The sequence below is a fragment of the Chanos chanos genome, chromosome 6 (assembly GCF_902362185.1).
Source record: "Chanos chanos chromosome 6, fChaCha1.1, whole genome shotgun sequence".
Lineage (NCBI taxonomy): Eukaryota > Metazoa > Chordata > Actinopteri > Gonorynchiformes > Chanidae > Chanos > Chanos chanos.
The window spans coordinates 46,347,873-46,373,863 of NC_044500.1; the positions used below are offsets into that span (position 1 = coordinate 46,347,873).

General features: G+C 39.1%; 6 protein-coding genes across 6 annotated transcripts; all 6 read right to left on the bottom strand.

Moving 5' to 3' along the window:
- Nucleotides 1–1,896: 1,896 nt before the first annotated feature.
- Nucleotides 1,897–4,146, bottom strand: LOC115813729 (green-sensitive opsin-3-like). Its single transcript, XM_030776321.1, has 5 exons — nucleotides 3,786–4,146; nucleotides 3,340–3,508; nucleotides 2,810–2,975; nucleotides 2,263–2,502; nucleotides 1,897–2,010 (listed from the first exon to the last, which is right to left on the bottom strand). Exons 1-5 carry the CDS (start codon nucleotides 4,144–4,146, stop codon nucleotides 1,897–1,899), a joined length of 1,050 nt encoding a protein of 349 aa, XP_030632181.1.
- Nucleotides 4,147–6,918: 2,772 nt separating this feature from the next.
- Nucleotides 6,919–8,772, bottom strand: LOC115814194 (green-sensitive opsin-3-like). Its single transcript, XM_030776934.1, has 5 exons — nucleotides 8,412–8,772; nucleotides 8,019–8,187; nucleotides 7,605–7,770; nucleotides 7,176–7,415; nucleotides 6,919–7,032 (listed from the first exon to the last, which is right to left on the bottom strand). The coding sequence occupies exons 1-5, from the start codon at nucleotides 8,770–8,772 to the stop codon at nucleotides 6,919–6,921; spliced, it is 1,050 nt and encodes a 349-aa protein (XP_030632794.1).
- Nucleotides 8,773–10,465: 1,693 nt separating this feature from the next.
- LOC115814195 (green-sensitive opsin-3) lies at nucleotides 10,466–12,677 on the bottom strand. Its single transcript, XM_030776935.1, has 5 exons — nucleotides 12,317–12,677; nucleotides 11,901–12,069; nucleotides 11,581–11,746; nucleotides 10,696–10,935; nucleotides 10,466–10,579 (listed from the first exon to the last, which is right to left on the bottom strand). Exons 1-5 carry the CDS (start codon nucleotides 12,675–12,677, stop codon nucleotides 10,466–10,468), a joined length of 1,050 nt encoding a protein of 349 aa, XP_030632795.1.
- A 3,006-nt stretch (nucleotides 12,678–15,683) lies between these two features.
- On the bottom strand, nucleotides 15,684–18,106 carry LOC115814196 (green-sensitive opsin-1-like). Its single transcript, XM_030776937.1, has 5 exons — nucleotides 17,743–18,106; nucleotides 17,479–17,647; nucleotides 16,336–16,501; nucleotides 16,008–16,247; nucleotides 15,684–15,797 (listed from the first exon to the last, which is right to left on the bottom strand). The coding sequence occupies exons 1-5, from the start codon at nucleotides 18,101–18,103 to the stop codon at nucleotides 15,684–15,686; spliced, it is 1,050 nt and encodes a 349-aa protein (XP_030632797.1). The 5' UTR covers nucleotides 18,104–18,106.
- Nucleotides 18,107–20,510: 2,404 nt separating this feature from the next.
- On the bottom strand, nucleotides 20,511–22,128 carry LOC115813696 (green-sensitive opsin-1). The gene is made up of 5 exons (XM_030776243.1): nucleotides 21,768–22,128; nucleotides 21,489–21,657; nucleotides 21,129–21,294; nucleotides 20,801–21,040; nucleotides 20,511–20,624 (listed from the first exon to the last, which is right to left on the bottom strand). The coding sequence occupies exons 1-5, from the start codon at nucleotides 22,126–22,128 to the stop codon at nucleotides 20,511–20,513; spliced, it is 1,050 nt and encodes a 349-aa protein (XP_030632103.1).
- Nucleotides 22,129–23,756: 1,628 nt separating this feature from the next.
- LOC115813692 (green-sensitive opsin-1-like) lies at nucleotides 23,757–25,485 on the bottom strand. The gene is made up of 5 exons (XM_030776240.1): nucleotides 25,125–25,485; nucleotides 24,846–25,014; nucleotides 24,362–24,527; nucleotides 24,023–24,262; nucleotides 23,757–23,870 (listed from the first exon to the last, which is right to left on the bottom strand). The coding sequence occupies exons 1-5, from the start codon at nucleotides 25,483–25,485 to the stop codon at nucleotides 23,757–23,759; spliced, it is 1,050 nt and encodes a 349-aa protein (XP_030632100.1).
- Nucleotides 25,486–25,991: the final 506 nt, after the last annotated feature.

Genomic DNA, 25,991 nt, shown 5'->3' on the forward strand with positions numbered 1-25,991 from the left:
TTAGATGAGTAGAATTAGTCTGAAGGCATTCAGTGCTGTTTGCCCTGAATTCTGGCCAATGGGAACAGACATTCCGTACTTGACTGTGAGGTAAGTCTTTACACACACAACTTTTCAGCATATTTAAGAACAGAATATTGCAATAAGTTGTTATGTATGAGTATATAAAAGTTGAAATTGCTGTCTTACGCGCATATACATACACCAACATAGATAAAAATATGAATATAAAGATAAAGCAGTGGTGTCGTTAGGCATGGGCGTCCGAAGCTACAGCCCCGAATGTTTTGTGAATAGCCCTGGATCTTTTTTTTTTTTTTTATAAGAATAATAAAAAAAATAGCCCCAGATTTATTCATCTGTCATTCCGATCATGCATTAAAGCCCTCAAAAATAACATGATATCGTTGATCAAAAACACAAGTATGTTTTGGGTCCTCTGTGTGTCATTCAAGCAGCAGATCGACTTCACTCTACTTGGAACGTGCATACTTTGTGTGAGCACGAGAGAAAGAAAAAAGAGAGAGAGAGAGAGAGAGAGAGAGAGCACACACCGGTTACAGGACTTGTCATCGTTGGCATCTGGTGTTGGCTAGCTAGCTAGCTAATTCACTAAGGCAAGACCTGAAGGCTATGGATATAATAGATATGGATTAGGCTAAGCCGCCAATGTTTCAAGATCCTTTATCCTCTGAGATAAAGGCTAACTGATCTGTCATTTACTGAGATATATTGTCAACAGTGTTTACACAATAGGCTGAAACCGACTGTAAACTTCTTCTGAGCGGTTTTGCCGTTGCTGTTGCTGATATTGGTGTTTGTTTGGGATTGATCTCTGTCTTTTGTTTGTGTTCTTGGTGTTTGTTCATTTGAGTGGTTGTCTGTTTGGGATTGATCTCTGTCTTTTGTTTGTTTTCTTGGTGTTTGTTCGTTTGAGTGGTTGTCTGTTTGGGATTGATCTCTGTCTTTTGTTTGTTTTCTTGGTGTTTGTTCGTTTTAGTGGTTGTCTGTTTAGGATTGATCTCTGTCTTTTGTTTGTTTTCTTGGTGTTTGTTCGTTTGAGTGGTTGTCTGATTGGGATTGATCTCTGTCTTTTGTTTGTTTTCTTGGTGTTTGTTCGTTTGAGTGGTTGTCTGTTTGGGATTGATCTCCGTCTTTTGTTTGTTTTCTTCCCTCCTCCTCCGACTTCCTCTTGTGAACGTGATTCTATTACGGAACATCAAAACAAACGTAATCATCCAGTTCCTAATGTCTCCATATATAACAGATCCATATTAAAATCATCTATGTCATGTTTTTTTTTGTTGTTGTTTTTGTTTTCAGGTGTTATAAATTGTGTGAGAGAAATACGCTAGCTCTTGTTTAAAGCAGCAGAAGTCGTCATTCCAAAGACCAACAGGTAAAGTGGCAGAAACCATTTCCCTCCGTATGTTTGGTGTAGTGTCATGCTCCTTAGGCTCCACACATTGGATTAGACGGCTGGATTGTGAGAGGGTGGCGGGATTTGTGTTTAATCTTAATTGGATTAGAGACGCATGAAGTGTTAGCGTTTCTCATGGGTTCCTTAGTCGTCCTGTCGGGTGCATGGGAGGTCATATGAACAGAAATATTTCACATGTTGCCTTTTTTTTTAAATGCATTTATTTATGAAGCACTAGTCTGTACAGAATGATAATGCAACATGGAAACAAAATATTCATCTGTCATGTCTGTACATACAAACAGAGTGTGAAACATCCAGTAAAACAAAGAAAGCCATTTCAAATCAGTTCAGAAAAATAAGCAGTTCAGCATGAATGGTCATCAAGATAAACGCAGACAAAAGACCTTTGTCGAGTTTTAAGCAGTGTAAACGGGTACAGTTTCGAGCAAAAATGTTTCAAAGGTTGAACTGCTCTATGCTGGAGACACTGAAGACACCTCTGTTTTGCTGGTGGAGACAGTAGAGGACTCTTCATCACCAAGAGGGTTCTTACCACAGAACAGAGTGGTCAGCATGCAGTTACGGAACTGGAATGAGACAGAGAGAGAGAGAGAGAGAGAGAGAGAGAGAGAGAAAGAGAGAGAGAGAAGAGTGATAAAGAGAGAAGTTAGTGATGAGAAAGACAATTCCCCACTTCACACAAATAATAAATGTCCTTACATTTTAGATTTCAACAGTTTACATATTTTCATATCTGAATGGGCAAAAAGCTAAGCTAACAGCTTCACAACACTATGAAGCAAGAACATCTAAATGCCCAAGATGACAAGATGATTCACCTGTTTGTTGAGGAGAACATAGATGATGGGGTTGAATATGGACGAGCTCTTGGAGAAAAAGGCAGGAAGAGCCATGAACTGGGCAGAGAAAGCAGCTCCCTTATTGAAGAAGATCCAGGCGGCAACACTAGCATATGGAGTCCAGGCTACAAGGAAACCCAGAACCATCAGGATGACCATTCGGGTCACTTCCTTCTCAGCCTTCTGGGTGGATGCAGACTCCTGCTGGGAGGCTGCAGCCTGAGAAATAAAAGGAAAGCAGTCAAAGGATTGTTAAGAAATAGATCTTTTAGGGACTTTTATGATACATGTGCGCTGTGCGTATGTTTTGGTCACCAATGCCAAGTAAAGAATTTGTAATTTTTGGAAATTATTGGAAGATAAAAACATTTCATTTGTCAAATTGAAGAAGATGTCCATCCTAATTCAGCAACTCCTCCTCACTGATTTGAATACTTAAGGACGAAATACGTTGAACTCAGCTTGGCTGTCTAATAAGCATGCCACACACACACAGTATTGTTCCAAATGAGTCAGCGTTCCTCACCGCTTTGACTGTGCACACTAGCCGCCCATATGTGAAGAAGATGATGGTGACCGGTACGAAGAAATGACAAACAAACATGTAGATGACGTAGGACTCGTTGTTGTAGGCAGGGTTCAGAGTGTAATAGTCAGGTCCACAGGAACACTGCATGCCCTCAGGGATGTACCTGCGTAGACAACACAGTCATGGATCATGGGTTTATTCGAAAAACAAGAGAAAAAGAATTACGCTCTCTATAGTAATGCATGAGTTTTTAACGAAACTATTAGTCAATTAGATCAGATAAACAGGTGATTAGATCATTAAATCGTTAAATCATCTTCCAGCTTCAGCATGGTGTTTTCAAATCTTAGTTTTTTAAACATTTTTAAGTTTAGCTCTTTTATGTTTAGCTCTTTTATGTGACCTTTGTCTAGCTCTTCAGAAAACAACGTTCTGTAACAGAACTTGTTACCAAATATTAGAAATTGCCAGTTTCAATTAAGGGAATAACAAAAAAACCCACTAAGGAACACCAGGAAATGACTTACCTGGACCAGCCAACCAATGGTGGCACGGCACAGCTCAATGCCATGACCCAGGTAAAGGCAATGCCTCCCAGAGCATGACTCGAAGAGAATTTAAAGCTTCCCATTGGCTTACAAACCACTATGTATCTCTCAATGGCCAGAACCACCAATGACCAGAGAGCAACCTGACCTGCAATAGGACAAGTCATCAGACACCAAATCAGTTCAGACAAAGGCAAGAGATTGCTACATTGCTTCATAAAAAATTATTCATAACAGACATTATTGTTACAAAATATTTTTTGGGACACTTACTATTGTTCCTTGATTTTTTGTAACAACTCTGAAATTTGATTAGTTTAATGTGCATTCAAAAGTGCATAGTCTAATGGCACACTCGTTTATTTATGTAATAGTTTATATGCTCTTCATTCATCTCAGAAATATTGGTGAAGACAGTATCTCACCTCCAAGTGTTGCCATGAATCCCTCTACAGCGCAGCCGGTGGGTCCAAAGATGAAGTAGCCGTTAACAGCTGAAGTGATCGTGATGGTGAATCCAAAACAGACCATGATCATGCCAGCCACAGCCAGGTTGACCAAAATAAAGTTCAGAGGCTGTCTAAGCTTTTTGTGCTGCGCCGTGACCAACAGGGTCAGACCGTTGATGGGAAAACCGAGACAGATGAGTAAAAACATGTAAAAAGCCAGCACTTTGAACTGCCACGGATCTGCTAAGTAGTACTGAGGGTATTCGAAAGGGCTCCTCACGAGCCCCGTCCGATTAGACATGGGGATGTAGAAGTTGTTTCCCTCTGTGCCGTTCATCTTTTCTTAGCTGGATGACAACAGAGGTGTGTATGGAGGTGTTTCGTTTGTTTCCTTGCGACGTTTGCCAACCCTGCGTGCTAAACAAAGTGAGTGAGGTTTTATACCCTTTTTATAAGCATCGCATTGGATTAGAGTGTGAGATTTAAGAGAGGTGACAGTCAAAATAGGTGGTAATTAAATAATCCACACTTCGGATATTAAGTCACTTGAGGGCTGTATCACCGGGGATTACCATCTAGACTCGCAGGTGGAAGCCAGAAAACGGATCCTGTTTCGAGGCTTGAATCTTTACATGTGCTTCTTGATCGTTCATCTTGAGGATGTTTCCCATGTTCTCAGTTGCTTCATATCAAACGTTAGAGGAGCTAACAGAGTTAACAGAGTGTATTTTAATTAGAAAAAGTCGTTAAGAGCGTTTAACCTTCAAGTAAAATGGTATTAATTAACTCAAAGAACCACAGTGACGAGAAAGGGTTTTTTTTGTTGTTGTTGTTCAGTTTCCCAACCAATATAAATTCTCTTATCAGCATAGTATCATTGTTTCACAAGAATTTTGACAAACCATCTCTTTCAACCACTGATGTCATTGTTCAGACACTGCAGAAGATTTTGCTTAATATGACAGTCTCCATGATTTAGTGAACCTCTTGGATAAATGCGGAATTTAAGTGTAAGAGCATGAAACACAGAGAGACTTGTATTTAAAAAAAAAAAAATGCATTAGGAAGCTAAAAATATTTACATGTGAGCCTGTCACCAACATTTTTGAAATTAAAAATATTGTTAAAGTACTAAAATGTCGGTGTCAATTTTGAATGGAGCAAAGTAACCCTTGATTCCAACCCCATTTTACTTGGATGTTCCATTAACTGGAAGCCCCCTTGTGGTGCTGATCTCTAGCAGCTCTTCTCAAGCTATGATGTGGCAGTCCGTGACAGGAAACTGCCAGTCCGCAAAACCCTCCACTGCACCAGTCAAATTATGCTCGGTGCTTCTGTCACTCGCCAGGTGTAAATAATAGCATTTTAAGCAGGTTCTCACAGGCAGGAATGCTTAACATTTTAAAATGTGAAATAAAATGTTACTATTTTCACCTGGTGAGTGATAGAAGCACTCATTATTTAACTGGCACAGTGGCAGGGCTCTGCAGACCGGCAGTTACTATCGTTACTATTTTCAAAGCAAGAGGTTCAGTCAAGTCGGCGGGGACATGGAAGTTTCCTCACCCACCCCGGTGCCGGTCCGCAGCCCAGAGTTTGAGAAACGATGTTCTACCCTTAGTGCAGTTCATAAAGACAAAGTGATGCCACTACCATAAAAAAGAACAACAGACTATTGACGTTTCAAAAAACTGCTTCGCATCAATGCATCTGAGTTTATCTGTTTTAAGATGAATTTCCTGGCAACTGAATTTATGATTAATATCTGCATAGGACACATAAAACAAAATTCTCTGTGAGTGAGTCAAAAATTTCTTTCTCTTAAGATATTTATCAGTTCAGAAATTTCTTCTCCAGATGATCAGTAACTGTAATTGTTGCTGTTGTCGTTATTGTAGTTGTTTTGTTTTGTTTTTTTCAAACAGACATAATGATCATGAATTGTGTCTAGCAGAAAATGAATCTGAACATTTGAAATTGGTTTATGTGATTTATTGTCTAGATTCAAGCTCTAGTATCTTATCAGTTGCAGTAAATGGTTTCTACTTGAGGGGACAAGGACAATGAAAATTACTACGTGTCACTGGCCAAGTCTATTATTACATCAGCAACACTGAGAATCTTTTCATACTATCCCTTCACATTAATGACAATAATGAGCTTCCAGTGGTTCCATTGTCAGGTGCTTTTCTTCATTTGCTAAATGTATAACATTTCCTCATAAAATAGGATAGGATAGGAGTTTGTCAGATAGATAGTAGTATAACCATTATAATAGCTGAACCACTCACTAACTTTCAGTATTGTAACATATATGTGCTTCAGTTTTGTGTTGGCACAACACCGCCTGAGTGGGACCGTAATGGTTATTGTTATTATTTGTTTAACATATCAGCGTGTTGTGTTGGACAAAAGCAATACCCCAGTGACTTTACTCTGTTGTCTTGCACAAAAGAAATTTACGTTTCAGAACACATGAAATGTCTTTTTTTTTGGAATGCATAAGTTTATTAAAGTTTATTAACATACTTTCACAATTTTTTTGTATTATACATATATGTACAGCAAAGGATGAAGGAACAACCTAGTTAAAAAAAACAAACAAAAAAAAACAAAAAACAAAGTCAGAATATTTGTGAAAGTTAACATGTGAAATTCTTTGTACAAGATGATCAAAAGGGTTGTCATAAATTCACCAGCAGGGAGAGATCATGGAGTTGATGCACTGCCTGTCCACAAAGAGCAACCAAGCGCACTGGGCCTTAATTGAACAAGCACCTTGTTAACTGGCTTAACCAGATCTTCATCTTGTGTCACAGCTCCTGTGTGAAACTACCCTTCACTAATACTACTGTAAGCCTCTGATCACTTGATCTCATTAGTTCCAGTAATTGTGTCTGTACCCAGAGACTGCCATGGCCTTGTACACTAAGGAAATCCCTGGAAATGTATGAGGGCAAACTACACAACACAGGTGAAACTGATTGGTAAAAGGTAGACAAATTTTGAAAGTACAACCTGAGAAACCCTAGATATTTAGCATTCATAAAAAGCCAGGTGAGAACGAGCCGGGGTGAGACAGGAGTGATATGATAGGATGTCAGCGTCACTATGCCGGGGAAACTGAGGACACTTCTGTTTTGCTGGTGGACACAGTAGACGACTCCTCTTCGCCAAGAGGGTTCTTACCACAGAACAGCGTGGTCAGCATGCAGTTACGGAACTGGAGAGAGATATATAGAGAGAGAGAGATCTCTAACAGTAACTATCCATTGTAAAGTGACATTTGAAATTAGAGTTACACAATCTGATAACATAGTACTGTGTAAAAACGAAACAGGTAGCTCAATTTATTGCTTGACTCACCTGTTTGTTGAGGAGAACATAGATGATGGGGTTGAATATGGACGAGCTCTTGGAGAAAAAGGCAGGAACAGCCATGAACTGGGCAGAGAAAGCAGCTCCCTTATTGAGAAAGATCCAGGCGGCAACACTAGCGTATGGAGTCCAGGCCACAAGGAAACCCAGAACCATCAGGATGACCATCCGTGTCACTTCCTTCTCAGCCTTCTGGGTGGATGCAGAGTCCTGCTGCGTAGCTGCAGCCTAAGGAGAGAAAAAAGAGAAAGATGCAGAAATGGTGATAGGGGAAAAAAAGAATGACGAAACCAAGAAAGAGAGTAAATTTTGTGGCTACAGATAATGCCCGTTATGTTTGTACAATTTTCTATGTACCTCGTTGATTTTGAAACATTTTTTTGTTTTTGCGATAGAATATTTTTGAAAGTTTCTCACCGCTTTGACTGTGCACACCAGCCGTCCATAAGTGAAGAAGATGATAGTGACCGGTATAACGAAATGACAAACAAACATGTAAATGACATAGGATTCATTGTTGAAATCAGGGTTAAGGGTGTAGTAATCAGGTCCACAGGAACACTGCATTCCCTCTGGAATATACCTGATTGGAGGAGGAAAAAAAGACATCTAGAGATGAGTACAGACAAACTTATAACTAACAGCATCAATATCCATGATCAGACAGAGGTACATATACTTCTAAATGACAGCAAGACTATGCTTCATGGTATGTCTGAATAAAGGCTGGAGGGTCCTTAGCAAGATTCACAGATAGATCTTTCTCAACACTATTGTCTTGCTGATAGTAGAGCAATACAAAATATTATAACAATACAAAAAGATACTGACCTGGACCAGCCCACCAGTGGAGGGGCGGCACAGCTCAATGCCATGACCCAGGTAAAGGCAATGCCTGCCAGCGCATGACTGGAGGAGAATTTAAAGCTTCCCATTGGCTTACAGACCACTATGTATCTCTCAATGGCCAGAACCACCAATGACCAGAGAGCAACCTGACCTGCAATAGAAGGGAAAGTGAATTTTGTGCGAGAGCAGGTTCAACGGAAATGATTACTGATAACAGTTAAACCTACAAATAGCTTCTTTTGAAGACTAGTCTGTTCACAAGGAGTTACAATATACATCAACCTTACACACTTTAAAACAGTATTTAATGTATCAGACAAAGTAGCTTGTTAAAGAGTCAGTTTCTTGGTTTGGTTAAAGTCACTAATTTCTGACCTCCAAGTGTTGCCATGAATCCCTCTACAGCGCAGCCGGTTGGTCCAAAGATGAAGTAGCCGTTAACAGCTGAAGTGATCGTGATGGTGAATCCAAAACAGACCATGATCATGCCAGCCACAGCCAGGTTGACCAAAATAAAGTTCAGAGGCTGTCTAAGCTTTTTGTGCTGCGCCGTGACCAACAGGGTCAGACCGTTGATGGGAAAACCGAGACAGATGAGTAAAAACATGTAAAAAGCCAGCGCTTTGAACTGCCACGGATCTGCTAAGTAGTACTGAGGGTATTCGAAAGGGCTCCTCACGAGCCCCGTCCGATTAGACATGGGGATGTAGAAGTTGTTTCCCTCTGTGCCGTTCATGTTTGTTTGGCTTGTGCAGGTGCAAGGAGAGATGCTAAAACCACCGAAGAAGCTGTTTCTGTTGGAGGCGTTTTATGCCCCTCCTGTGTCTTGGCGTGCCAAGGTGGTGTTTTTATACAGCTCCAACAGATTAATGGAAGTCAGCCAAATGTAAACAGGATGGAGAGAGAAGAAGACGTCCTTTCATTTTCTAAGCCGAGAGAAGTAGAAGTGACAGATTAAAGTCCAGTCATTAACCTGTGATTTGGGAGCTGTGTGAGAGAGCAGCCCAGCCATAACTACGTTGTGGAATTGTGGAATTCTTTTATATCTACATGGAGGAGTCAGTGGGCACACTTTATGAGTTAAGTATACCTCATGCAAATGTAGTTTTGCCATGTGCTCTCACATCAAATAATCACCCCTGTTGTGAAAAGTTATGTGTAATCTAGCAGTTTATGACATACCACTTTTTAAAAAGTATTACTGCTGTCAAATTTTTGAATATGTAGTTGATAAGAACTCTTATCATGAGGTGAGCCATATCCAGCAATGGCACTTATACATTTTTAGGGAGTCAAACACTGAAAGGTCTCAAGCACCCTGTTATGACTTATGGGACTGCTTTGGCCCACTCTTTTTCTGTGATCATATGCCTACTTCAGCTGAACTGATGTTTTTTCCTTCAAATGTCCCTAGAAAACTAACTAACTAACTAACTAAACTAACTAACTAGCGGACTGACTGAATGACTGACTATCTAACTACTAAACAAACAAACAAATAAATAAATAATGGATTATTACTTACCTCAACCAGTTTTATTCACGTCTTTTTTCATGTCTGCTCATCTACAGCTGTTTCAAGAATTACAAGTATTTTGTCGCTGACAAATGTTCTTTTTTTTTTTTTTTTTTTTACTCCAAACCAAACCGATGTAATCTAATATTAAGTTAACAGGAAAAAAGCTGCATCATTAGTAAGCCAAGCAAAGGGACTGATACTTTCTGTGAGCCAAAGATATGAAGATATTTAGTGCATTGGTTACAAAATGTTTGTGTAAACCTTTATGCAGCTAAAAATAATATTGTGAAGAACAGACAAACACAACAACAACAACAACAACAACAGCCATTGCTGATGCCAGTATTTATTTCACTAATATTATAATGCTTTCTTTTTGTTTGTTTTTTCTTAGAAAATATACATATATACATACACATGAGTGATAACAAGATAAGGCCAACAAAACAATTGTCAGCCACCCAGTGCAATAGCAATAAAAGAGAATGGAGAATGTTAGAGACATATAAGAGATAGATTTGCATGAAAGCTTTTGACATGTCCGTGAGCTAAAAATTTCGTTGCAGCCTAATCAAGCGGATTAGGTCATTAGAAACAGTCCAAATTCTAGTCAGCACTCAGAAGTTCATTTCCTATGATTTTTTTTTTTATATAGTTTTTTTCTCATGCATTTAACAACAGGACCAATACTATTTTTGGTAGTATGCCAGTATCCTTTGGCAAACTGAAATAGCCAAAGAACTATAATGGCTTCAGAATTTGTTCTGGATAATAATCTGTAACTCTGACTGGGAAATGCCCCAACATCCATTGAGCCACAGAAAAAAGAAAAAAAAACCAGTTCACATATTTTGAGGGCTAAAAATGACAAGGTAGCAAGAGGACTTGATGTATAGAGTGAATTTGGGCTCTATGCTGGAGACACTGAAGACACCTCTGTTTTGCTGGTGGAGACAGTAGAGGACTCCTCATCACCAAGAGGGTTCTTACCACAGAACAGAGTGGTCAACATGCAGTTACGGAACTGGAACGGATTGGAAATGGTGAGATTAGGACATGAAATTATATTCCATTGATAGAATTTGCAGGTTTTCAGGACTTTAATAACAGTAAAGCAAAATGTTTGCCTGTGATGCGTACCTGTTTGTTGAGGAGAACATAGATGATGGGATTGAATAAGGCGGAACTCTTGGAGAAAAAGGCAGGAACAGCCATGAACTGGGCAGTAAAAGCAGCTCCCTTATTGAAGAAGATCCAGGCGGCAACACTAGCGTATGGAGTCCAGGCCACAAGGAAACCCAGAACCATCAGGATGACCATTCGGGTCACTTCTTTCTCAGCCTTCTGGGTGGATGCAGACTCCTGCTGAGAAGCTGCTGCCTGTTGGTTGGGTTGAGAAAGAGAACTGAGCAAGAGAATCTTACAAATACCACATTACAATCCCCTGGACCAGCGGGAGAAAAATTTGTGGGCAGGGGGAGTGAATAAAGAGCGCTCTCCCCTCCCTCAACACCCACGGTTGAAGTGCCCTTAAGCAAGGTACTTAACCCCCAACTGCTCCCCTGGCACGGTCCCACAGATGTGCACTGCTCCTGCTCTTAGTGTGTGTGTACTCACTGATCCCAATGTGTGTGTGCACACTGATCCTAGTGTGTGTGTCTATAGGATTGGGTTAAATGCAGAAGTTGAATTTCACTGCTCACTGTTCCTAGTGTGCATGTGACCAATAAAGAACTTGATATAAGGTATGTTATAACAATCAGTTCACTGCTTATCTAGTTAAATATTCATGCAAAATTTAACAATGAATGTTATATTGATGATGATGATGATGACTGTTTTTAGTGAAGATATTTACTTCACTAAATACTGTTAAGTAACCGTATTTGAAAACTCTGCCATTGTTCTCAATGAGAGTGCTACAGTAGTTCATGTTTTTCTGACATTGAAATAACTACTAAATGGGGCAAGGCACAGGAAGCAGTGAAGTAGGAAACTGAAAGACCCCAGTCAAAGTTCTCATACCGCTTTGACTGTGCACACAAGTCGACCATAAGTGAAGAAAATCGTTGTAACTGGAAAGCAGAAGTGGCAGCAGAACATGTACATGACATAGGACTCGTTGTTGTAGGCAGGGTTCAGAGTGTAATAGTCAGGTCCACAGGAACACTGCATGCCCTCAGGGATGTACCTGTGAAGAACATTGATGATATTATTCCGTCCTACATTACAAGCCAAATCCAGACCTTAAGGCAGTAATTAGGAGCTGAAGAAACGAATCCTTCTATTTGCAACTAATCATTTATATTCTCCCCGCCAATGTCAAAGATAGTCATCAGGTTTACCTGGACCAACCAAACAATGGGGGAACGGCACAACTGCAAGCCATGATCCACGTGAAGCCGATGCCAGCCATGGCATGGTTGGCCCCGAATTTGAAGCTGCCCATTGGCTTGCAAACAACGATGTATCTCTCAATGGCCAGTACTACCAGGGACCACAGGGAGACCTGACCTGTTGTTTTGTAGTAGAAGAGAGAGCTGGATTCAGACACCTGTTTTGATCTAAACTTAAGACCCAACTAACTGAACAGTTGTTTTTGTTTTTGTTTTTTTTCCAAATTCACCTGAGAAGGGTTCACCAGGATTGACAAATGAACTTGATTCACAAATGAAATGCTTGAAATTTGATTCAATAATTATGCATTCTTGAAATGGAACTCTGATTCGAGGTAAATACATTAGAAGATGTACAGTCTTACCTCCAAGTGTAGCCATGAAACCTTCAATAGCACACGCTGTTGGGCCCAATGCGAAGTAGCCATTGATGGCAGTGTAGAAAGTGACAGTAAATCCAAAGCAGACCATGATCATGCCAGCCACAGCCAGGTTGACCAAAATGAAGTTGAGAGGCTGTCTCAGTTTTTTGTGCTGGGCTGTTACCACCAGCGTGAGACCGTTGATAGGTAGCCCAAAGCAGATAAGGAAGAACATGTAGATGGCTAGCAGTTTGAACTGCCATGGTTCTGCCAAATAGTACTGAGGGTATTCAAAAGGACTCCTCACTAGCCCGGTCCGGTTGGACATGGGGATGTAGAAGTTGGTTCCTTCAGTGCCGTTCATCTTTGCCTGTTGAAAATGTCAACCAAACAGGGAAGAAGGTTTAAGAGTTGAGACTGTCTGCTCGCCCTTTTTCCACCTTAGACACTACGGCAATGGTTATATATCCCGCTAAGCGGTCTAACAAGGGATAATTCCCAGCGTGTAAGGTTGGGGAGCGTCAGCAAAGGGATTTGAATGAAGTGACAGGAGATAATTAGTCTAGTCCTAAAGACCCAGATGATCCATGAGTTGGATGTTATGGCTTTTGAAGGATTTATATTGGAATCGGTATCGTTAATGATCGTAAGATGAGGCAAAGACTTTGCGGTGCTCTCAGGTCTCTGAATTGTGAATCACAACCAGGGTGGATCAGTCCTAATGGAGGGCCCTTACTTTGATATGTTGTCACAATACCAAATCTTCTCTCAAACTTTTTACTGCTAAATCGAACAAACAAATAACAACAAAAGCAACAAGGCACTAAAGTATATTATATATTCAAGGTTCTTTTGAAGAAGCAGCCGGTGGAACAGTAAAAAAAATTAGTCTGAGCTTTGAGTAAAAATGCCTTTGTATTTTGGCTTAATGAATATCTTTACTTTGATGAGGTTGTAAACTTTGAGCACCGGTAAGTATTTGTTATAAATAGTCTAATTTAAAGCAAGTACTGCGGGTAAATACTGTGCATGATAGAAGAGTTTTGCTTTGTTTTTAATGGTTGGATTTAATGAATACAGACCTTTCAAATCGTCACACAGATCACTTACTAAGCGACATCATTACGTTTTCATTATGATCTTAAAGGCCATGATTTGTGTGGGTATTCTTTGATTTGTACAAAAAGATGTGATTGTGAGGAATTCAACAACACCCATTTCAGCGCAAGTACAAAACATCACTTTAGTCAGCTTCACAGGAAAGGTAACTTAAACTGGCAGAACTGTTGCATCAAAAGACAAGTAAGACTTTCCATAAAAAACACTTTATTTGAAAAGTTATAAAGAACATCCAAGAGAGTCCTGAGAAGTGTTTTTCAAGGACATTAATGATGAGTTTCTCTTTTTAACGTTAATGGTGGTCTCAGAAATATTGACAATATCTCTCTCTATTTAAATTAACTGTTCTCACAGAAAGAAATTATCATCAGAGAGACATTGGAGAAGATTAAAGATGCAAGTTATTATATACAATTTCCTTTTTTTGTGGTATTGCAGTGTAATGAGTAAGTGGAGAAAGTTTACAGGACTGTTCAAACCTGTGTTTTGGTTTGTTTTTGTCTTTTGTCTTTTTTTTTTTTTTGCCTTTGCACTTACAGCTCTCTGACCAACATGCCTGATATCCACTAGAAAAAGTCAAGTTTCACAACAAAGAAAAAGAAAAAAAAGCAGAGCTAAGCCTCTGAAGTTTAAGCACAGCAGATTAGTTTTCAGAGCAACAGAAAACACAAATGATCTTGGCCGGGTGTCAGCCACAAGACCACAGTTAAGATGTAGTCTAATTATCTCGGATTTCCTCCAGGATCATGTGCCCTGTCCTGTTAACTCACTCCTATTAATACAAGCAATTTTTGGCAAAGAAACAACATGCTTTTGAGCAAGATTAGGAACAAGCTTTCTTAAAATCAAAGATTAAGTAGGTAAATGAAATCATTTGAGAATGATATTACTGCAACTCAGAAATATAAATGGTAGATTTTGAGCACTACAGATAAGCCTTAAATTATTCAAGGACAAAAGACCACAGAACTTCTAATATTATGTATAACATTCGCTCAGCTCCAAGCAATTACATATTTAAAACATACATTTTTTTTTACTCTGCAAATAAACCTTTTCAGCAACTAATATTTAGAGGAGGGGTTCATTAAAATAATGACTGTACTGAAACACAAAGCAGTCTTACATCAAGAGCTGGAACCTGAGTTCAGATAAGTGAGCTCACCAAGTGTTTATTGATAAGGTGTACTTATCAAGTAAATGTTTCAAGTTGTTCATGATATAGGTTCCAGAGGGGAAGCAGACTTTACTTAGAAGAGATCTACATGCTACACGTGTGTTGTATTTCTGTCCTAATTACAGAATTAAATGTGTGAGAGGGAATGTGGAGTTAGAATGGAACTGAATATATCTTTCCCTAGATTTGTCATCCCTAATATTGTGCACTAAGTGTTTATCTTTTCTTTAGTTTTGCTTTACACTCATCTTCTGCCTATTACTGAATATTATTTAGATACAGAATGATCATCATAGTTAGAAAGAAAGAAAGAAAGAAACAGGAGACACACAAGAAATATTTTGATGCATGCATTTTAATGACCTATTTTTTAATTTTTATAGCATTTATAGCATTTATAAAGTATTTACAGGAAGAAACGCTAACAAAAATTGTTAGCCATACAATCAGCAAACAAACAAAACAATTAAATAAAAAATAAACTCTTGACGTCCATCATTTGAAAAGACATAGTTGAAGAGAACAGTTTGCTACATCCAGATTAAGGTTTTACCACTCTGTGCAGATACACTTTGCACCGTTAAGTGACCTTGTTGTAATAAGTTGGAAAGAGGCTTATGCTTTAGATTTAGTGGTACACTCTGTCCTTCTGTTTTCAGTAAAACAGCCAATAGGTGGAGGAGCAGTTCATTTCACACTTGTGGAGAACATTACTCTCTCTAGAGTCCTCCCAATATTAGTCAAATGTCCTCATACGATGATCTATCTTGTGATCTACCTCATGACAAGAAAACTACTCATTTCAAATTGGGACAAAGCTGTATGAAAACAGAAACATAAAGGAGGACTTAGAAGACCTAGAAGTGCAGACTGAACCAAATTTTATATGGGTGGTGTGATTCTCACTGAAAACAGGCGAAAATCTGTAAAACGCAGTATTCCACAAGATTAACCACTTAAACTGATTACGTGATGCAGATTAAGCTGTAACCCAGACATAGGAACAGATATATGGATCCATACTTGTATTGCTGATTTAAAAGTGTCAGAAAAGGATTGGCAAATGAAATATATCTATGCTGGAGACACTGAGGACACCTCTGTTTTGCTGGTGGAGACAGTAGAGGACTCTTCATCGCCAAGAGGGTTCTTACCACAGAACAGAGTGGTCAGCATGCAGTTACGGAACTGGAGAGATAAAAACACAGTCAGGACTCAAAAAAGGAAGCAAAGACATAGTAAATAATGTACCCTCAAAAAGGTACTGAGCGCATACTCAAAACACGCATTCTTACAATTGTTTTTGCTTGTCATTTACATATCTAACAGTAATCAAAAAATGGGCTAAGAAGAACCAAGACTATAGAAATGTACATCTAGGACTCCAGTGTGTCCTACCTGTTTGTTGAGGAGAACATAGATGATGGGATTGAATAAGGCGGAACTCTTGGAGAAAAAGGCAGGAACAGCCATTGCTTGGGCAGAGAAAGCAGCCCCCCTGTTGAAGAAGATCCAAGCAGCAAAGCTAGCATAGGGAACCCAAGCCAGCAAGAAACCCACAACCATTAGGATGACCATTCGGGTCACTTCTTTCTCAGCCTTCTGGGTGGATGCAGAATCCTGCTGAGAAGCTGCTGCCTGTTGGTTGGGTTGAGAAAGAGAACTGAGCAAGAGAATCTTACAAATACCACATTACAATAAGCAGATTATCAGAACGTGTTCTTACCGCCTTGACTGTGCAAACAAGATTTCCATAAGTGAAGAAGATAGTGGTCACAGGAATGCAGAAATGACAGCTGAACATGTACAGGACGTATGATTCATTGTTGAATGCAGGGTTCAAGGTGTAGTAATCCGGGCCACACGAGGTCTGCATTCCCTCTGGAATATACCTTTGAGAGTAAACAGTTCAAAAAGGTTAATCAGTTAAACTGCCAAGCAGTACGAGGAAGAAGAAGAGGAGGAAGAAGAAGAGAAAGAAGAAGAAGAAGAAGAAGAAGAAGAGGAAGAAACCCAGCTGCTTCTCAAGACAAAATAGAGGAGAATAACAAATATAAAATTATAAAGAAAACAATTAGACAAAAGAAGCAGATGGAGTAAATAAATAAATCGTGACAAAATGTGAATCCAAAAAAATTAAAATAAAGAAACAGAAGTGATTAAAATAAGGATTGAGTTGAAGTCAACAAATAGATAAATTAATTCATTAATCAAATGCAAAATAATGTAATCTTGAACTGCTCTTAAAACCTAGTGGCTGATGAATATGCAACATTCCCTGTCTTAGGCACAAAATATCCGAAGGCTGCTAAAGGACAGTTTTTGTATTTTACTCTTAGAATATTGAGTAAAGCTTGCTCCAGAAAACCTTAAGTTATAGTTTAATGTATATTCTGTCAGGCTATGTCAGAAATATATACAGATGATTGACCATTAAAAGCTTTAAGAGCAATTAAAGGAATTTGGAAGTCCCATCATTAAGTCCCACCAGTCCCAAAGGAAACAAGTAGCCAATATAAAGATGTCAAAACACAGGTCTTAGGTACTCTTACTGTCAGATTCTATTCACACTGCAACGACAAGGATTTGCAGAAGTCCCATGATGATGGTCGTTGTTTCATGGTATCTTTTGTTTCTATCCTCCTGTCTGTCTGTCTGTCTGTTTGTTTGTTTGTTTGTTTGTTTGTTTGTTTGTTTGCTTTTGTTTTTATCTGGATTATCCCACAGCCAGAAAAGTCAGAAAGAGTATTAATTTAGAGCGTTAATCTTGAGAAACAGAAGAACAAAAGATTCTGCTCATCAGGTGAATCTGGGACTAAACCTATTTCATCTCACCCCACCCTAAAAGATTTGCCCTCAAAAAAATTACCTGGACCAGCCAACAAGGGGAGGCGCTGCACAGCTCAGTGCCATGATCCATGTGAAAGCAATTCCTGCAATAGCATGATTGGCACCAAATTTGAAGCTGCCCATTGGCTTGCAGACCACGATGTACCTTTCCACAGCCAGGACCACAAGTGACCACAGGGAGACCTGACCTTTTCAAGAGAAAGAGAGAGGGGAAGATGAAAAAGATTTGACAAAGTAGACCAACCTGTGACAAACTGTCTGTTGATGCATTCATGGGACTCACCTCCAAGTGTTGCAAAGAAGCCTTCAATGGCACAGCCCATTGGCCCCAAAGCAAAGTAGCCACAAAGGGAACAGTAGAATGAACAACTGAATCCAAAGATGACCATAATCAACCCGGCAAAAGCCAAGTTAACCAAAATGAAGTTGAGTGGTTGCCGAAGTTTTTTGTGCTGAGCTGTGACCACCAATGTCAGACCATTGATGGGAAACCCAAAGCAAATTAGCAAAAACATGTAGAAAGCAAGTGCCTTGAATTTCCATGGCTCTGCTAAGTAGTACTGAGTGTACTCAAACGGGCTCCTTACAAGCCCTGTCCGGTTGGACATAGGAATGTAAAAGTTGTTGCCTTCAGTACCATTCATCTTCACTCGGTTAAGCGCAAACCCAAGAGACGAGAGGAAATACTCAGCTACTGCTAAAGTTCACCAAGTGACTCCCTATGCAAGTCCATTCTGCCGCCTGACATTCACATGCTTATATAGTCTTCCAATGAGATTCCCCCAGCTTCAGATTGGGTGTGATCACTCTAGTAAGGAGCTTTACCTTGGTTCAATCTTCATAACAGTTACGAGGCTGACCCCCAAGGTTGACGTACAGAGCACAGACTTGATATGATATCTATCTTCCTTCCCTAATAGGGATTTAATCTTAGCTTTCTGACAGTGCCAAGCGGCAGGTTAAGTATGTGGCTTGTCTGTAATCTGAACCATGCCATGACATTGCCCCCCTGTTCTAAGACAACTCACTGCTCACTCCCACACCACAAGTGCTTTCCTTCCCTCATCCTCTCTCTGTAACTAATGTTTGGTGGGAACAACCCACCCACAATAGAAATGAACACTTGCTGTAATAGAATCGTTCAAATAGACTTTTTTTCACCAATTTATAGAAGACTTTAGCGTTCTTGGCATTTATTTTTATGAATGTCATGAAGTGAATAAGCAAAATCTTCATGACCTCGAGCATGACCTTTTATGTGCTTATGTAGAGAGCCAAGATTAAAGTAAAGAACGAGATGAGTCTAAGTGTCTGAATTAGGGGAAATATGTCAGAATCTGAGTTCATAACTAGTAAAGACACATCTACATTGGCTGTTACCTGAACTATTATACCTATCTTCACTGAATGAAAATAAGGTTTAAGATTTGTTGACTTTTTTTAACTCTAAACTAATTCAGAGATAAGAGGTTGTCATATAATCTCCAGTCATGGAAATATGTAATGGCAAAATGAATGTCATGGGGGAAAAAAGGTTTTAAAACCTTTAAAATAAATAGTTATTCAAAGTATGTTCACAGCATGTTGCACCTTCAAATCAATAAGATATGTCAGAAGCTGCCTACTCTTTGACAGCTACAGGATTTAAAGTATAAAAAGCTGTGACATTTTTCATGAACTGGCTATTTGTATACAGCATTATCATTTAATTGCAAGATAATTACCATAGAAGGACTATGCATTTAGTCAGTTTGGATGTGAACAATGGTTTGGCCACAAAGTCATTTTTACCTACCTTTCAACTGAGTGACTATTAATAAACTATTCCATGATTTTGCAGAATCCCAAAAAGTAGTACCTCTTGTGTAATGTGCTTTTGATCTTGATGTTTAACTGCCTAATTTACTTATCCCTTAAAAGTGAGGGTGTGTGTTGGCTTTCTTTTTTAGCTGATACGTCACAGAATCTTTTCATCTAAGGACTTACCACAAATCACTTGACTGATCAGTTTCTCAGTAAAGATAACATTACCATTACCCACAACAGGCAAAACCAAACTACAAGCTCATAAAATCTGAGTCAGACAATGTCGAAACATTATCCTAGTTATCTAGTTACTGATAAAAAAAAAAACATTCAGAACATGATTAAAAGAACAAAATCACCAACTTAAAAAATCTGAGTCATATAATGTTAAAAAAATTAACTAGTTATGTAATTATTGATCAAAACTCTCAGAATGCAATTAAGAGAATATAGTAACCAGAAGATAACAATAATCCAAATTGTTTTTTGAATGCATGCATTTATTAGAATGTTTCTATATATTGTAGTTATTTATAAAATATTTACAATGAATGATAATATGATCGGATCAACAAAATAAGTGCTGATTTCATATTAACATAAAAATAAATCCGTCCAACAAAACATTTTTCAACAACAAAACTATGGTTATGAGATACGAATCATCTTGACTGTTGATTTCATTTGTCAGAAGCATCAGCACCGAATCCATCAAGTCCTTGCAGTCTGCTGTCTTTACAGAAAAAAAGAAAACCTTGCTTTTTGACCAAACAGAAATCCAGGAGAGTAGACCGTATTAACCTCATTTCCTCTTTCAAAGGTATGACTTGATGTGGAAGAAGAATGTTAGGATAAGCCAGTGGTGCATACAAGTTTCATAACAAGAGAATTATCAATTTGCATTCACTTGAAAATGTAGGATATAAACAATTTTGAAGTTATGCATATACAGTTATTGAAAAAGAATGTGATATGCACTCAGAACAAATCTGTTTATGAAAGACTGCCTTAACGTCACTTGAAAAAAGGTTTGACCCAGATCTGGAAAAAATTAATTCAGTTTCATTTGTACTAATGTTTGTGAAAATACACAGACACAATACAGAACAAATCTGTGAAATGTAACAGAAGAATTTCAGATTATTCAGGCTTTTCACGCATGAGTTTCCATATTTAAACAGCAGATTAATGGAAGAACAGCAGTCAGTACGAATTAGCTGGGTATAGTCAGATAAGGAGATTAGTTTATGCTGGAGACACTGAGGACACCTCTGTTTTGCTGGTGGAGACAGTAGAGGACTCTTCATCACCAAGAGGGTTCTTACCACAGAACAGAGTGGTCAGCATGCAGTTACGGAACTGGAAAATAGAAAACAACAGCCATTTAGCAAAAAAAAGAAAAATGTTCTAAATTCCATGCAAAAAATAAAAAACATAGAATAAGCTTCATAACAGTGAATGTAAGAGGTACAGTTACTGTTAAAGAGTGTGGCAAACATTACTGGTTGTTGAGTAAGGACATTTTAATTACTCACCTGTTTGTTGAGGAGTACATAGATAACAGGATTGAATAAGGCAGAAGTCTTGGAGAAAAAGGCAGGGATTGCCAAAGCCTGAGCAGAGAAGGCAGCGCCCCTGTTGAAGAAGATCCAAGCAGCAAAGCTAGCATAGGGAACCCAAGCCAGCAAGAAACCCAAAACCATCAGGATGACCATTCGGGTCACTTCTTTCTCAGCCTTCTGGGTGGATGCGGAATCCTGCTGAGAAGCTGCTGCCTGTTGGTTGGGTTGAGAAAGAGAACTGAGCAAGAGAATCTTACAAATACCACATTACAATAAGCAGATTATCAGAACGTTTTCTTACCGCCTTGACTGTGCAAACAAGATTTCCATAAGTGAAGAAGATAGTGGTCACAGGAATGCAGAAATGACAGCTGAACATGTACATGACGTATGACTCATTGTTGAATGTAGGGTTCAAGGTGTAGTAATCCGGGCCACACGAGGTCTGAAGACCCTCTGGAATATACCTGTGACCAAAAAAAAAAATCCAGAAATGTAAACATGAAAGAGATGTGTATTAGACTGAGGAAATGAAAGATTAAAAGGTTCTTGTCATCTGTTAAACCAAAGACTCAAATCAGCTCATTGCAATGCATAATCCACCACTAATCTACAGAGCCAATTCTGCCCCACCCCAAAAGAGACAACCTGGAATGTTTACCTGGACCAACCAACGAGGGGAGGTGCTGCACAGCTCAGTGCCATGATCCATGTGAAAGCAATTCCTGCAATAGCGTGATTGGCACCAAATTTGAAGCTGCCCATTGGCTTGCAGACCACGATGTACCTTTCCACAGCCAGCACCACAAGTGACCACAGAGACACCTGACCTATTGAAAGAGAGAAAAAGTCAGATCCTTATGACTTGTCGCAATAAACCCTATCCAAACCAGGTTGTACTGGTTACAGTTCTTTAAGCTGTGTCCAAAAAGGGTCTCACCTCCAAGTGTTGCAAAGAAGCCCTCCATCACACAACCCAATGGGCCTAAGCTCATGTAGCCACAAAGGGAACAGTAGAATGAAACAGTGAATCCAAAAATGACCATGATCGTTCCGGCAAAAGCCAAGTTGACCAGAATGTAGTTGAGCGGTTGTCTAAGTTTTTTGTGCTGAGCTGTGACCACCAATGTCAGACCATTGATGGGTAACCCAAAGCAAATTAGCAAAAACATGTAGAAAGCAAGTGCCTTGAATTTCCATGGCTCTGCTAAGTAGTACTGAGTGTACTCAAATGGATTCCTCACTAGTCCTGTCCTGTTGGACATAGGAACATAAAAGTTGTTGCCTTCAGTGCCATTCATCTTCACTCAGTTAAGCGCAAAGCCAAGAGACGAGAGGAAATACTCAGCTACTGCTAAAGTCCACCAAGAGTCCCTTCACACAAGTCCATCCTACAGTCTGGCATGCACATGCTTATATAGTCTTCCAAGAAGATTCCCAAAGGTTCAAACGGGGTGTAGCCTCACTATTAAGGAGCTTTGCCTAAGATCAAACTTCATAACAGCTAAAGGGGTCATCCCAAGGTTGACCTGCAGGGACTTGATTCGTTATGATATCTGTCTTATCCTATAGGGATTTATTCAGGGCTTTCTGACGGTGCTAAGAGGCAGATTAGGTTTGAGACTGGTCTATAATCTGAGGGGTGGCATTTCCCTGCCCACTATTCTCATAAGACTCTATGCTCAGTTGTTAACACATCAGTGTTTGTAATATTCAACCACTCACACAGAATTTGTTCATTTAGTTCCCGGAGGCCTTTTCTATCACAGCAGTCGTTCTGATGTATGTCATGAAGTGTAAGTACATTTGTAAAGCAGATTTAAATTTTGAAAACATGAGTGAAGCAGCTGTTTTTGTATTATCAATAATCCAGATTTAACCCACCAAGTGATGAAGTATTGATATTGTCTTACTTGAACTGCTTGTTATCTTGTTAGCTGAAATTAAAAAAATTGTTAAAACGAAGAAAGGACTAAAAAACATAAATGTCTGACTAGTTATAAGGTAATCACAGGGTAAGTAGCTTTCATGGACTATTATTCTAGCATAGAACTCCACAAATTATTTAAATGAGTAATAAGACTACAGGAGAATCATAAGAGATGTTTACATCTTGGGGGGGAAAAGCATCTGGTAATTGTTCAAGAAAGCTCTCAGAATTTGTTGGATGTGCAAAAGAACCTGAGAACACACTATATAAATAAACAATAATTAACACACAATACAATAACCCCTTTTTGAATGCATGCACTTTTTTTAATTGGGCTGTTTTTTTGTTTGTTTGTTTGTTTGTTTTTTTGTTTTGTTTTGTATGTATTTATAGAATATTTACAATAGTATAGAGGTTAATTAAACCAGGAAAATAAGATTATGGCTTACTACATAAAACAATTGAAACATTAAAACAATACAGCAGGACAATTTAGTAAAGTGTCACAATCCTACATTTTGAATCTGTTGAACACCAAGCATCAACTGCTTAATGTACTTTACTGGAAGCATTTGACTCCTCCTAGTATCCCCCCATTTGAACCTGTTATGACTTTAAACTAATTAGGGCATGAGTAGGACATGCAAAGTGACAGGTAAAAAAATATAATCCCTGGCAATGTTGTATTGTAAAAAAAAAAAAGAAAGAAAGACAGAAAGAAAAGAAAGGAACAAAACAAAATAAAAGAGTTTCTTGAACGTTTCTGTCCAATGTGCGTTCTGTCAGACTACCATGTATCAAAAATTAGTGAATACAAACACCCAGGATGCCTTGATGGATTGTGCTTGATAAGCAGTACAAAATTTGCTTGAGAAAACAAAGAAACAAAAAAAAATAGTCGTATTCCAGAATTGGTCAGATGATGCACATATCATTTTTTGAGCCAATTCACTCATCACTGAAAGCAAACAAGACCAGGGAGGCATTTCCATTAATTCTCTATGCTGGAGACACTGAAGAAACCTCTGTTTTGCTGGTGGAGACAGTAGAGGACTCCTCATCACCAAGAGGGTTCTTACCACAGAACAGAGTGGTCAGCATACAGTTACGGAACTGGAGAGAGAGCAAAATTAACAACTTGAAGCATAGAGTAATCCCAAAAACTGCATGGCTTTAACCACATGCTAAAGAATAATATAGGTTTTCAATATGATATATATGTTCATTAAGTAGTTAAGAATTTACAGTGATAAAGGAATACCTACCTGTTTGTTTAGGAGCACATAGATAACAGGATTGAATAAGGCAGAAGTCTTGGAGAAAAAGGCAGGGATTGCCAAAGCCTGAGCAGAGAAGGCAGCGCCCCTGTTGAAGAAGATCCAAGCAGCAAAGCTAGCATAGGGAACCCAAGCCAGCAAGAAACCCAAAACCATCAGGATGACCATTCGGGTCACTTCTTTCTCAGCCTTCTGGGTGGATGCAGAATCCTGCTGAGAAGCTGCCGCCTGATGATTGAACGGATTAAGGGATGCACATTAGTGTATTATTATGACTACACAAAAAGAATATGGTTTATATTTTTCCAAGCTAGCAAAATGTCTTACCGCCTTGACTGTGCATACAAGTCGCCCATAAGTGAAGAAGATGGTTGTGACAGGTACACAAAAATGGCAAGAGAACAAGTACATGACGTAGGATTCATTGCTGTATTCAGGGTTGAGGGTGTAGTAATCTGGGCCGCATGAAGTTTGAAGACCCTCTGGAATATACCTGCGAGAATTAAAGGAAATTATGTGATCAAGAGAAAAGTACCTAAGTTTGCCTCCTACTTTATAAATCACAGAACTGTGGAATTGCTATGCAAAATAAAGAACTATTTAATAATGTTTAACATCGATGGGTAAATGGTGTGGATCTTTTATGTACTGTTAGCGCATTTCACGGAATTACTAGTGGCACCCTTCAATCCACCTAACTCTGAAATAAAGGATCATACATTCAGTAGCCATGCTCTAGAACAAGATATCATTTGGTTACTGACCAAAGATTCATTTGTCTAACCTACATGATCTGCTGTAGCAGGTTTACCTGGACCAGCCAACAAGGGGAGGCACTGCACAGCTCAATGCCATGATCCATGTGAAAGCAATTCCTGCAACAGCGTGATTGGCACCAAATTTGAAGCTGCCCATTGGCTTGCAGACCACGATGTACCTTTCCACAGCCAGCACCACAAGTGACCACAGAGACACCTGACCTATTGAAAGAGAGAAAAAGTCAGATCCTTATGACTTGTCGCAATAAACCCTATCCAAACCAGGTTCAACTGGTTACGGTTCTTTAAGCTGTGTCCAAAAAGGGTCTCACCTCCAATAGTTGAAAAGAAGCCCTCCATCACACAACCCACTGGGCCTAAGATCAGGTAGCCACAAAAGGAACAGTAGAATGCAACAGTGAATCCAAAAATGACCATGATCGTTCCAGAAAAAGCCAAGTTGACCAGAATGTAGTTGAGCGGTTGTCTAAGTTTTTTGTGCTGAGCTGTGACCACCAATGTCAGACCATTGATGGGTAACCCAAAGCAAATTAGCAAAAACATGTAGAAAGCAAGTGCCTTGAATTTCCATGGCTCTGCCAAGTAGTACTGAGTGTACTCAAACGGGCTCCTTACAAGCCCTGTCCGGTTGGACATAGGAACGTAGAAGTTGTTGCCTTCAGTGCCATTCATCTTCACTTATGTTCAAAGAAATGACACACGATCAGAAAGAAATCACACGAACTCACCAAGAAGCTACCCTGTCAAGTATGTGTGTGCAGTCGCATATGGCTGCTTATATACCTCCCTAAGAATACCATTATTTTGAGGAGTTAATGTCAACAGTTTTATCTGAGATTATGGTTAACACTCCTGAGCTAACGATTAACACTGTAACTTTGATATGATATCCATCTATCCGCATCGGTTGGATCTAAGCCTTCAGCTAAGTAGGATTTTTATCCCAAGACGGATATCAGGCCCATGTGACCTTTATACTAACCCTTAACACAAAACTGGCTTCCTTGAAAATACACAAGATCTACAATCGCATGGCATCTAAAATTTCCATGAACAAAAATTCAGTTTTAGCATTTAAAGGTAGGATCATTTTATGGTTCTTTCATATTTCTACAGTTACCTCCCCTCTGTTGCTGTGTTCTAAGCTGTAGATGTATAAATATGTTTTGGCAATGTGT

Coding starts and splice junctions, on each gene's coding strand:
- LOC115813692 (XM_030776240.1), bottom strand. CDS start 25,485: ATGAATGGCACTGAAGGCAACAACTTCTACGTTCCTATGTCCAACCGG. Junction 24,528..24,845: donor CCCCTTGTTGGCTGGTCCAG/GTAAACCTGCTA, acceptor TAATTCTCGCAG/GTATATTCCAGAGGGTCTTC. Junction 23,871..24,022: donor ATGTGCTCCTAAACAAACAG/GTAGGTATTCCT, acceptor CTCTCTCTCCAG/TTCCGTAACTGTATGCTGAC.
- LOC115814195 (XM_030776935.1), bottom strand. CDS start 12,677: ATGAACGGCACTGAAGGAACCAACTTCTACATCCCCATGTCCAACCGG. Junction 12,070..12,316: donor TTTCATGGCTACACTTGGAG/GTAAGACTGTAC, acceptor ACAAAACAACAG/GTCAGGTCTCCCTGTGGTCC. Junction 11,747..11,900: donor CCATTGTTTGGTTGGTCCAG/GTAAACCTGATG, acceptor TGTTCTTCACAG/GTACATCCCTGAGGGCATGC.
- LOC115813696 (XM_030776243.1), bottom strand. CDS start 22,128: ATGAATGGCACTGAAGGCAACAACTTTTATGTTCCTATGTCCAACAGG. Junction 21,041..21,128: donor TTGTTTGCACAGTCAAGGCG/GTAAGAAAACGT, acceptor CCCAACCAACAG/GCAGCAGCTTCTCAGCAGGA. Junction 20,625..20,800: donor ATGTACTCCTCAACAAACAG/GTGAGTAATTAA, acceptor TCTATTTTCCAG/TTCCGTAACTGCATGCTGAC.
- LOC115814194 (XM_030776934.1), bottom strand. CDS start 8,772: ATGAACGGCACAGAGGGAAACAACTTCTACATCCCCATGTCTAATCGG. Junction 8,188..8,411: donor ATTCATGGCAACACTTGGAG/GTCAGAAATTAG, acceptor CTTCTATTGCAG/GTCAGGTTGCTCTCTGGTCA. Junction 7,416..7,604: donor TGGTGTGCACAGTCAAAGCG/GTGAGAAACTTT, acceptor TTCTCTCCTTAG/GCTGCAGCTACGCAGCAGGA.
- LOC115813729 (XM_030776321.1), bottom strand. CDS start 4,146: ATGAACGGCACAGAGGGAAACAACTTCTACATCCCCATGTCTAATCGG. Junction 2,976..3,339: donor CCATTGGTTGGCTGGTCCAG/GTAAGTCATTTC, acceptor TTGTCTACGCAG/GTACATCCCTGAGGGCATGC. Junction 2,011..2,262: donor ATGTTCTCCTCAACAAACAG/GTGAATCATCTT, acceptor GTCTCATTCCAG/TTCCGTAACTGCATGCTGAC.
- LOC115814196 (XM_030776937.1), bottom strand. CDS start 18,103: ATGAATGGTACTGAAGGCAACAACTTTTACATTCCTATGTCCAACCGG. Junction 17,648..17,742: donor CTTCTTTGCAACACTTGGAG/GTGAGTCCCATG, acceptor TCTCTTGAAAAG/GTCAGGTCTCCCTGTGGTCA. Junction 16,502..17,478: donor CCCCTTGTTGGCTGGTCCAG/GTAATTTTTTTG, acceptor TTACTCTCAAAG/GTATATTCCAGAGGGAATGC.